Source organism: Salmo trutta, chromosome 12 (genome assembly GCF_901001165.1).
Source record: "Salmo trutta chromosome 12, fSalTru1.1, whole genome shotgun sequence".
NCBI lineage: Eukaryota > Metazoa > Chordata > Actinopteri > Salmoniformes > Salmonidae > Salmo > Salmo trutta.
The window spans coordinates 36,218,286-36,230,785 of NC_042968.1; the positions used below are offsets into that span (position 1 = coordinate 36,218,286).

General features: G+C 45.3%; 1 protein-coding gene across 3 annotated transcripts in view; it reads right to left on the reverse strand.

Moving 5' to 3' along the window:
- The window catches only part of LOC115203456 (A disintegrin and metalloproteinase with thrombospondin motifs 17), a 235,254-nt gene that overhangs the window by 182,739 nt on the left and 40,015 nt on the right, over window positions 1-12,500 (reverse strand). For all 3 annotated transcript variants that reach the window (XM_029768142.1, XM_029768140.1, XM_029768141.1), the window contains exon 4: window positions 1,499-1,671. In XM_029768142.1, coding sequence (XP_029624002.1) covers window positions 1,499-1,671 — 173 coding nt within the window. The remainder of the gene's footprint in view (window positions 1-1,498; window positions 1,672-12,500) is intronic.

The following is a 12,500-nucleotide window of genomic DNA, read 5'->3' on the forward strand; positions in this document are numbered from 1 at the left end:
CTCCTCTTCCCCCCCTCTCTCTCTGTCTCCCTCTACCTCCTTCATCTTCCCCCCCTCTCTCTGTCTCCCTCTCCCTCCCTCCTCTGTCTCCCTCTCCCTCCCTCCTCTTCCCCCTTATCTCTCTGTCTCCCTCCTCTTCCCCCCTCTCTCCCTCTCTGTCTCCCTCTCCCTCATTCATCTCCCCCCTTTCTCTCTGTCTCCCTCTCCCTCCCTCCTCTTCCCGCCTCTCTCTCTCCCTCCCTCCTCTTCCCCCCTCTCTCTCTGTCTCCCTCTACCTCCTTCATCTTCCCCCCCTCTCTCTGTCTCCCTCTCCCTCCCTCCTCTTCCCCCTCTGTCTCCCTCTCCCTCCCTCCTCTTCCCCCTTATCTCTCTGTCTCCCTCCTCTTCCCCCCCTCTCTCCCTCTCTGTCTCCCTCTCCCTCATTCATCTCCCCCCTTTCTCTCTGTCTCCCTCTTCCTCCCTCATCTCCCACCTCTCTGTCTCCCTCTTCCTCCCTCATCTCCCCCCTCTCTGTCTCCATCTTCCTCCCTCCTCCTTCCCCCTCTGGCCTGTTGCTCTCCTGCCCAAGTCATTGTTGGACTGCCTCTCCAACATTTCTGTCTGTGAGCAACCTGCCTGCCCCTCTCTCTCTCTCCTTTGACTCTTGCCTACCACTCTCGCATTCCCTCTCTCCCTCCTCTCCTCTTACCCTCCCTCCTCTCCTCTTGTCTATCCCTCTCCCCTCCCCTCTGGTTTCTTCCTCTCCTGTCCAAGTCACTGTTGGGCTCTGTCTCTAACTGCCCTGTGAGCAGCAGGTCGAATCAGTTGGCTGTTCAGGGAGTTTTAATGAGAAACTGAAAGGGTGAGAAACAGAGGCAGAGTCCCAAAGGGCACCCTATTCCCTACATAGTGCACAACTTTTTATCAGGGCCCGTAGGTCACAAGTCAACGGTAGTGTACTATATAGGGAATAGGGTGCTATTTTGGATGCACATAGAAAAACAGCATTACAGTTCTCTGGTACTGGCCGGTCTCTCTCAGAGCTAAACCAGCTAGCACAAAGCCAAGAGAAACATGGGAGGTGGCATTGTCAAAATGAAGCTTGTTATCGTGTCTTTAACCTTTCAAACATGGTAGTGAGCCGCTCAACAGCGTGTGTACAACTCAAAGACTTAATTAGACCGAAAATCCCCAAAAGTCCCCACAAGGATAGTAAAACAAGGAACATTCTCCCTCGTGGAGTTATCATTTCCCACGTACCCATGAAGACAAAGGCTATTTTAACCTTAGGGGTTAGGTTCAGGGTTAAGGTTACAATTCTGGTTAGGGTAAGGGGTTAGTGGTTAGTGGTTAAGTTTAGGGTTAGGGTTAAGATTAGGATTATGGTAAGGGTTAGGGGTTAAGGAAAACAGGATTTTGAATGGAAATGAATTTTAGGTCCCCACGATGATAGAATAACATAACATGTGTGTGCGTGTGTTCATGTATGCATGCATATGAGCGTGTCAAGCATCCTTACCATGTTCATGACGGTGAGTAGGAATCTCTGCGCGGCCTCTGCCCCGTGGTACTGCACCATGTCTGAGTCTGCCACCACCACCGTCTCTACCGTATACAACCCATTCAGATGGATGGCGTTCCTCCTTCTACGGCCCTCCTCCACTCCCTTCTGCCTCTTCTCCTTCTTCCTCACTAGCACAGGGGACAGAGACACACACATGATTGATATTTAATTGCTGTTCCACCATAGCCTGGTTCCAGATCACACCAAACCACTAGGAGTTTGCAAGACAACACAACAGATGTGGTACCAGGCTAGGCTTACTGCATCTTAACAAGACAACACAACAGATGTGGTACCAGGCTAGATTTACTACATCTTAACAAGACAACACAACAGATGTGGTGCCAGGCTAGGTTTACTACATCTTAACAAGACAACACAACAGATGTGGTACCAGGCTAGGCTTACTGCATCTTAACAAGAAAACACAACAGATGTGGTACCAGGCTAGACTTACTGCATATTAACAAGAAAACACAACAGATGTGGTACCAGGCTAGGTTTACTTCATCTTAACAACACAACAGATGTGGTACCAGGCTAGACTTACTGCATCTTAACAAGACAACACAACAGATGTGGTACCAGGCTAGGTTTACTGCATATTAACAAGAAAACACAACAGATGTGGTACCAGGCTAGGTTTACTTCATCTTAACAAGAAAACACAACAGATGTGGTACCAGGCTAGGTTTACTTCATCTTAACAAGAAAACACAACAGATGTGGTACCAGGTTAGGTTTACTTCATCTTAACAAGCCAAGCTGACAGGGACAAGAACAGAGACAATGCCAGCTACAGTAGACATTCCATTATACAGTCGTTGAGCTAAAGAATCCCTTATAGATACTTTGACTTGGGCATGACACAGCGTCTATTAGTTTTGGGTTAGAAAATGCTTAATAAGTTAGCGGTTGGTAACAGTAGCAATGTAAATAAAACCAGTGTGAAGCACTTCTCTCCATGACTGGAAACACATATGAAAACACATTTTGTAATTTTGTGATTTGGGTGAACTAACCCTTTAAGTAAAGATGGATAACAGACTGACAGAAAGAGACCGACAGATTAAAAAAAAGATGGCCGTTCTGTATGAGATGCCATGAAGTTTCTCTCTCAAACAAACACACTTCTCAGTACCTCTCTTTATTTCTTCTCTCCCTCTGCTTTAACTTACCCCAGTCCTCTGGAAGATACCACCACCACATACTCTATGACCAGAAGTTCTATTAGGCCTAATCATCTTAAATAGTTTCACCACTCTAACCAATGTTATGAGAACAAGGCCGCTGTTGGCCAATTCGCTAAGTCGTTCCAGACTCAATGGGAACTCTAATGTCTTCCATTGGAAAGAAAAGGCACAGCTCCAGACTCAATGGGAACTCTAATGTCTTCCATTGGAAAGAAAAGGCACAGCTCCAGACTCAATGGGAACTCTAATGTCTTCCATTGGAAAGAAAAGGCACAGCTCCAGACTCAATGGGAACTCTAATGTCTTCCATTGGAAAGAAAAGGCACAGCTCCAGACTCAATGGGAACTCTAATGTCTTCCATTGGAAAGAAAAGGCACAGCTCCAGACTCAATGGGAACTCTAATGTCTTCCATTGGAAAGGAAAGGCACAGCTCCAGACTCAATGGGAACTCTAATGTCTTCCATTGGAAAGAAAAGGCACAGCTCCAGACTCAATGGGAACTCTAATGTCTTCCATTGGTAAGAAAAGGCACAGCTCCAGACTCAATGGGAACTCTAATGTCTTCCATTGGAAAGAAAAGGCACAGCTCCAGACTCAATGGGAACTCTAATGTCTTCCATTGGAAAGAAAAGGCACAGCTCCAGACTCAATGGGAACTCTAATGTCTTCCATTGGAAAGAAAAGGCACAGCTCCAGACTCAATGGGAACTCTAATGTCTTCCATTGGAAAGAAAAAGCACAGCTCCAGACTCAATGGGAACTCTAATGTCTTCCATTGGAAAGAAAAGGCACAGCTCCAGACTCAATGGGAACTCTAATGTCTTCCATTGGAAAGAAAAGGCACAGCTCCAGACTCAATGGGAACTCTAATGTCTTCCATTGGAAAGAAAAGGCACAGCTAGTTTACGTAAGAGTGGTGGAATAAACAATGGTAAAACCACTGCAGCAACAACAGGACTTCATGGACCACATTAAAGGGGAAATCTGCAGTTCAAACAACAAGAAAGTGGTCAAATCAAATGATATTTGTCACATACACATGTTTAGCAGATGTTATTGCGGGTGTAGTGAAATGCTTGTGTTTCTAGCTCCAACAGAGCAGTAATATCTAACAATTCACAAGAATACACACAATACACACAACCTAAAGTAAAATAATGGAATTAAGGAATATATAAATATTAGGATGCGCAATGTCAGAGTGGCATAGACTAAAATACAGTTGAATAGAATACAGTATATACATATGAGATGAGTAGAAATATGTAAACATTATTAAAGTCACTGATTGGGTAAACAGCTGAGGGACGGGGCTGGAGAAATGTAACCATCATCAAATTCATAGACAGAGGTATGGATGCAAGGACTGACTGTCATAATTGTCGTAGTGAGTGGACCAAAACGCAGCGGGTAAATGTATGCTCATCTTCTTTTATTGAAGAAAACAAAAACAAAAACACTTACACTTAAACAAACGACGAAAAACAGTCCTGTAAGGTTCACTGACAATACACGGAGACAACTTCCCACAAAACCCATGGAAAAACACCCCAACTAAATAGGACCTTCAATTAGAGGCAATGAGGAACAGCTGCCTCCAATTGAAGGTCAACCCAAGAAACTTAAACATAGAAATAAACACACTAGAACAAACATAGAAATATACTAACATAGAACATAAACCAAAAACTCCGAAACACATAAAACAAACACCCCCTGCCACGCCCTGACCAAACTACAATAACAAATAACCCCTTTACTGGTCAGGACGTGACACTGACCATCATGAGATCAACATTATAGTTGTTCCTATGTTTTGAGGCTATACAGTATTTGTTTACAATTCCATTGTTTCCAAACAATGGCGTAAAACAAGCTTATATTTTGGGTTATGATGAGGTACAACAGTTGAACTAAGCTTATAAAACATATATTCTTAAAAAATCTATGAATATGTTAAATTGTAAAAGACTGAACTTCCCCTTTAAGGAGGACTTGCTGCACACACTAACTTCGGTTCTCATCAGAGACGCATGATTAACTAAAGACTTTGTGCTGTAATACCACCTCTAGCAAAACTGTGTGAGAGACCTTAGTAACAACAGATTGGGTAACACTACCATAAAGCCAACCGTCATAATGCATTATGATGCGATAATGCATTATAATGCGGTTAATGCATTATGATGTGGTTATAATGCATTATGATGTGGCTATAATGCATTATGATGTGGTTAATGCAATATGATGTGGTTATAATGCAATATGATGTGGTTATAATGCATTATGATGTGGTCAATGCATTATGATGTGGTTATAATGTATCATGATGTGGTCAATGTAATATGATGTGGCCAATGCATTATGATATGGCTATAATGCATTATGATGTGGTTAATGCATTATGATGTGGTTACAATGCATTATAATGTGGTTAATGCATTATGATGTGGTTATAGTGCATTATGATGTGGTTAATGCATTATGATGTGGTTACAATGCATTATAAAGCATGGATGATCTTCTTATAAAGTCTCCCCCGATTGCTCAGTTTGGCCGGGCGGCCAGCTCTAGGAAGAGTCTTGGTGGTTCCAAACTTCTTTCACTTAAGAATGATGGAGGCCACTGTGTTCTTGGGGACCTTCAACGCTGCAGACATTTTTTGGTACCCTTCCCCAGATCTGTGCCTCGACACAATGCTGTCTCGGAGCTCTAGGGACAATTCCTTCGACCTCATGTCTTGGTTTTTGCTATGACAGGCACTGTCAACTGTGGGACCTTATATAGACAGGTGTGTGCCTTTCAAAATCATGTCCAATCAATTGAATTCACCACAGGTGGACTCCAATCAAGTTGTAGAAACATCTCAAGGATGAGCAATGGAAACAGGATGCACCTGAGCTTAATTTCGAGTCTCATAGCAAAGGGTCTCAATACTTATGTAAATAAGGTATTTCTGTTTTTTATTTGTAATAATTGTGCAAAGATTTTTTTTTAAAACTGTTTTCGCTTTGTCATTATGGGGTATTGTGTGTAGGTTGATGAATTTTATATTTTTATTTAAAATTTTAGAATAAGGCCGTAACGTAACAAAATGTGGAAAAAGTCAAGGGGTCTGAATAGTTTGGGGAAGGCATTGTATATGCAATGTGAGACGCATCTTACACTGATGATGTTGGCGACACGATTGTTCCTGACTCTGCAGATCAATACTCATGATCGATACTGTTGTTGCCATGGTTCCCTCTCTTCTTGAAGACTTTCAATAAGTATTTCAAGACTTTCAATTTCATAACACTGTAGACTGGCAGTAGGGTTGCAAAATTCCGGTAACTTTCCCCAAAGTCCCAGGTTTTCCAGAAATCCTGGTTTTTACGATTTCTGGAATCCTCCAACCAGGATTTCTGGAAAACCTGGGAATTTTGATAAAGTTAGCGGAATGTTAGAACTCTCTGGGAGGATATCAGTTCTATTAAAGTAACAGCCATTTACATTTGGCTGAACTGTCTGAACTGTAACTTTTAAGAACACCCATGAGATATCCCCGTTAGTGGAAGAAGGTCCATGTCATTCCATGTATTTAGTTAAATCAAACCTATTTTCCAGCATATATCTGGAGCTTGTTTCTAGCATGGCTTGCACACACACACACACACACACACACACACACACACACACACACACACACACACACACACACACACACACACACACACACACACACACACACACACACTTCTGCAGAAACCAAACCATTGGTTGTGGAGGTATTGTTTGGTTAATCTGTTGTCTGTTAAGGTTGTATATCTGCGTGGACAAACACTGTGGAAAGATGTTTTGTTCTCAGAGAAGAAGAGTGCTTAGCTTGGGCAATGACAATACTGGACAACTGTGGAGACTCAGCGAATCAAAAGCCACAAAAGCCATACGGCTTGGGCATGGGAATGCCCAACAGTATGAGACTTATCCATGTGTTGTTGTGAACTTAAAGCTATGTTTATCGCATGTTCTTGTTTCTGTTTAGTGCATTGGAAAAGGCAAGATGAGAGAGATCTGTGAATCCCCCAGTTATCTGGTGTAAAAAACATGTCACACAAACACATTGCACAACTCTATTGGGTCACATGGAGAAAAACATTTGAAGTAGAACATGAGATAAAGACAAACATGAAAATCAGATCCCATGGAATTATAGTAATAATAACAATGTAATATATGTATACATACATTACTCTAGTGTATCTGTAAAAACAGTACATGGTATACTTAACGACATTACTTCAAACACCGCAAGTAGCTTCTGACAAGAGGAAGATGGTACTCTCTTCAACCCTCTCCCACTTCCTCTCCTCCTCTTCAACCCACCTCTCCCACATCATCTCCTCCTCTTCAACCCTCCTCTCCCACACCATCTCCTCCTCTTCAACCCACCTCTCCCACTTCCTCTCCTCCTCTTCAACCCACCTCTCCCACTTCCTCTCCTCCTCTTCAACCCACCTCTCCCACTTCCTCTCCTCCTCTTCAACCCATCTCTCCCACTTCCTCTCCTCCTCTTCAACCCTCCTCTCCCACTTCCTCTCCTCCTCTTCAAACCACCTCTCCCACTTCCTCTCCTCCTCTTCAACCCACCTCTCCCACTTCCTCTCCTCCTCTTCAACCCACCTCTCCCACTTCCTCTCCTCCTCTTCAACCCTCCTCTCCCACTTCCTCTCCTCCTCTTCAACCCACCTCTCCCAATTCCTCTCCTCCTCTTCAACCCTCCTCTCCCACTGCCTCTCCTCCTCTTCCCCCCTCGTCTTCCACTTCCTCTCCTCCTCTTCAAACCTCCTCTCCCACTTCCTCTCCTCCTCTTCAACCCACCTCTCCCACTTCCTCTCCTCCTCTTCAATCCTCCTCTCCTCCTCTCCTCCTCTTCAACCCTCCTCTCCCACTTCCTCTCCTCCTTTTCAACCCTCCTCTCCTCCTCTCCTCCTCTTCAACCCACCTCTCCCACTTCCTCTCCTCCTCTTCAACCCTCCTCTCCCACTGCCTCTCCTCCTTTTCCCCCCTCGTCTCCCACTTCCTCTCCTCCTCTTCAAACCTCCTCTCCCACTTCCTCTCCTCCTCTTCAACCCACCTCTCCCACTTCCTCTCCTCCTCTTCAACCCACCTCTCCCACTTCCTCTCCTCCTCTTCAACCCTCCTCTCCCACTTCCTCTCCTCCTCCTGTTCAACCCACCTCTCCCACTTCCTCTCCTCCTCTTCAAACCTCCTCTCCCACTTCCTCTCCTCCTCTTCAACCCACCTCTCCCACTTCCTCTCCTCCTCTTCAACCCTCCTCTCCCACTTCCTCTCCTCCTCTTCAACCCTCCTCTCCCACTTCCTCTCCTCCTCTTCAACCCACCTCTCCCAATTCCTCTCCTCCTCTTCAACCCTCCTCTCCCACTTCCTCTCCTCCTCTTCAAACCACCTCTCCCACTTCCTCTCCTCCTCTTCAACCCTCCTCTCCCACTTCCTCTCCTCCTCTTCAACCCACCTCTCCCACTTCCTCTCCTCCTCTTCAACCCTCCTCTCCCACTTCCTCTCCTCCTCTTCAACCCACCTCTCCCACTTCCTCTCCTCCTCTTCAACCCTCCTCTCCCACTTCCTCTCCTCCTCTTCAACCCTCCTCTCTCTCTGCTCCGCTTTGACCCCTCTCTTTAGTCTGCTCCTCTTCAATCCCTCTTTCCCTCCTCCACTTCATCTCTCAAGCATCTGGTACAGATGTCCCTACACTCTATCACCCTGTAATGTGACAGATAACCACTCTACAGGTGTGGGCAGCCTTCCCACCTAGACCCTACTGTGTCCATGACAACGTAGGCTTGACAGAGGGCACATGGCAACCAGGCCAACTTCTGACCAAACGGAGGCCAAGGAACTTAAATCGGAATGATTCCTTCACTGATGATTCTTTGCACTTCACTCTACACTGTCTGTGGACAAATGGATATCTGTCTGTAGGCATGTGAGAGCAGCATATACAACGGACAAGGAAAGATTTTTTTCTGTATTCAAAGAGAAATCTCACAAACAACGTATCAACCAATCGCCATTTGAATAGCAGTATTTCTAAGGCAAGGTCCTTCTCAAAGATTGGAGAACAAAATAAAGCTGAGGAAGAAACTCCTTCATATAAAAGCAAGCCTGAAGGCGACATGTGCTTCTCCCTCACGCTGTAATGTGATATCTCACAAACAACGTATCAATCAAATGTCGTTTGAATAGCACTATTTTCAGAAATGTGTGTATTTGTCACAGAACGCTTAACAAAGAAAACCCATACTGAAACTAATAGCCCAAACCTATAGGGCGAACAACAACAGTACTGACTAACTCCCTTAACCTTCTGTCATCAGTCTCATCACCATGCACATCCCACCCAGACAGCAATAAAAGAGGTATTGATGAAGAGCAATAAAGACAACTCCCTTCCTCCCTTTGCAGTGGCCTATACCACAGTCACCAGAGAAGAAAACCAATAACAAGAACAATATTGAGACAAACACAAAACTGCTTTGAACCCAAAGGTCTAAGTTGAGCACAAAGTTGCAACCCAAATGGCACCCTAGTCCCTTTATAGTGCACTACTTCTGACCAGGGTCCATAGGGCTCTGGTCAACAGTGGTCCACTTTGTAGGGAATAAGGGGCCATTTGGGACAGCCCCAACTTGTTTCTGAGTCATACTGAGACAAATTACGGCCTGCTTTGAAATCTTGAGACTAACACACAGCAGGGGACGATAAAATCTGCCGACTCAACAGTTAGCCAGTGTTGCTGCTGTTATGGGTCTGAAGCAAAGTCCTCTAATCCTGATGTGTAATAACTTTGGATAAACTGATTGAGGTCCACATCGGCAAAATATAGGAGGACAGAGTGTCGAGATCGACACGAGGGTTGCAACATCTCTGTAACTTTCCCAAAACCCCCAGTCATTTTTCAACCCTAAGAGACACATCTGGGTCTGAGACCTCTCCAGTTCATTACACTCTACATGGAGATAGAAGCCCATTATAAAGGTCCAATAGATAGGATCCAGCCTAGACCTTGGTCCTAGACGACAACCAGACTCCACAGTCACTGTATGGCAGAGAGGTGCCCACATAAAGAGATCACTCAAAGATACCTTTTTTTCTCACACCTTAGAAGTGTTATACTGGTGAACTATCCATTTAAGAGCTGTCCTTTAAAGGGGATCAATCGTTCACTCAAAGAATCTAAGTTTGCCAGACATTTCCATTCCTCATGTGTCCTGTCCTAATTGGCATCTGATTGATGTTCTAGAATCGACCAGACTGCATCCCAAATTAAACCCTATTCCCTACATAGTGCACTACTATTGGCCCTGGTGGGCCCTGGTCAAAAGGACTACACTCATTAGGGAATAGTGTGCCATTTGGGTTACAGACAGGAGATATATCAGTCCAATCAGAGCATCACTCCAAAGAGAATCCTTTAACAACTTTAATGAGAGAATCCTTTAGATGTTGGAGACAAGTGGAGCATTAATGCTTCAGCTGTCACACCCCATCTCTTTGATGTGTCTGAGAGGGGCTGGAGAAGGAACAGCAAGCTCTAATTGATCTGTCTGAGAGGGGCTGGAGAAGGAACAGCAAGCTCTAATTGATGTGTCTGAGAGGGGCTGGAGAAGGAACAGCAAGCTCTAATTGATGTGTCTGAGAGGGGCTGGAGAAGGAACAGCAAGCTCTAATTGATGTGTCTGAGAGGGGCTGGAGAAGGAACAGCAAGCTCTAATTGATCTGTCTGAGAGGGGCTGGAGAAGGAACAGCAAGCTCTAACTGATGTGTCTGAGAGGGGCTGGAGAAGGAACAGCAAGCTCTAATTGATGTGTCTGAGAGGGACTGGAGAAGGAACAGCAAGCTCTAATTGATGTGTCTGAGAGGGGCTGGAGAAGGAACAGCAAGCTCTAATTGATGTGTCTGAGAGGGGCTGGAGAAGGAACAGCAAGCTCTAATTGATCTGTCTGAGAGGGGCTGGAGAAGGAACAGCAAGCTCTAACTGATGTGTCTGAGAGGGGCTGGAGAAGGAACAGCAAGCTCTAATTGATGTGTCTGAGAGGGGCTGGAGAAGGAACAGCAAGCTCTAATTGATGTGTCTGAGAGGGGCTGGAGAAGGAACAGCAAGCTCTAATTGATGTGTCTGAGAGGGGCTGGAGAAGGAACAGCAAGCTCTAATTGATGTGTCTGAGAGGGGCTGGAGAAGGAACAGCAAGCTCTAATTGATGTGTCTGAGAGGGGCTGGAGAAGGAACAGCAAGCTCTAATTGATGTGTCTGAGAGGGGCTGGAGAAGGAACAGCAAGCTCTAATTGATGTGTCTGAGAGGGGCTGGAGAAGGAACAGCAAGCTCTAATTGATGTGTCTGAGAGGGGCTGGAGAAGGAACAGCAAGCTCTAACTGATGTGTCTGAGAGGGGCTGGAGAAGGAACAGCAAGCTCTAACTGATGTGTCTGAGAGGGGCTGGAGAAGGAACAGCAAGCTCTAATTGATGTGTCTGAGAGGGGCTGGAGAAGGAACAGCAAGCTCTAATTGATGTGTCTGAGAGGGGCTGGAGAAGGAACAGCAAGCTCTAATTCAGTGGCATTCAAAGTCGTCTGATAACCAGATTTTAATCAGGTAAAGAGGATTTATTCATGATGACGTCTGGATGTCATGGAAGACGTCATAGTGAGGTTGTTAGCAGGTCACAATCAACAGCTCAAACCTGGACATCCATCTATCCATCCCCCCACTCACCCACTCACTCACCCACCCATCCATCCATCCATCCCCCACAATAGGACAAGCTAAGGAACAATAATATCCTGTATGTCAGAATAACTTACTACAACCTCTTTCAAGATGTCTGGACCTGAATGGAAATGGAGGCGGTCCGCTGTCAGTGGAGGACGCCACTTTAAAGTACAGTGATGCACTTTAGCACTGATTTCAGATAATTTTCCCAAAGCAGAAAACACTAGTACGTCTGCCTTTGGGCAGGTCCAAGTACAGCCGTAACAGATAACAAGTCCACTGTTGTTTTAACCTACACCTTCTCCTGCTGACCACATGACCGTCTCAGACTCATAAAGCAGGAATATCATCACCCACGGCAACATGGCCACCTGCATAATAATAATAAAACTGTCTCCCAGCTCATTGGTCAAGAGCAGGGTGCTTGATAGCTAAGATCGTGCTATAAGATTGTGTTAGATTTCCATAAATTATACTTTTGGATAGAGAAATAGAAATCCACACAGTGTAACCCAGCCTGCCACAAAACCTTACCACACCCGTACACATACACACACACAGACATCTACACAATCACGCATGCACACACACATACATACAAAGATATCTACACAAAAATGATCGCCATCACGCACACACGGACACACACACACCCACACACACAGGCACCCACGCACGCACAGACACACACACACTCACACACACAGGCACCCACGCACGCACGGACACACACACACACAGGCACCCACACACGCACGGACACACACACACTCACACACACAGGCACCCACGCACGGACACACACAGACACACACCAGTCCAGGCTGTTAGTGAGCGCTCCACTGTGAGCCAAAGCTCAGAAATTCTTAGGAATAACAAAAATGTAGGCAGCCTGGACGGCATAGTAGGAGTCTGTAAAGCAAGTGAGCAGAGAGGAGTTGGAAGAGTGTTTTAGGGTTGGGAGTTGGAGAGGTTCAGCATATTTCAGATTC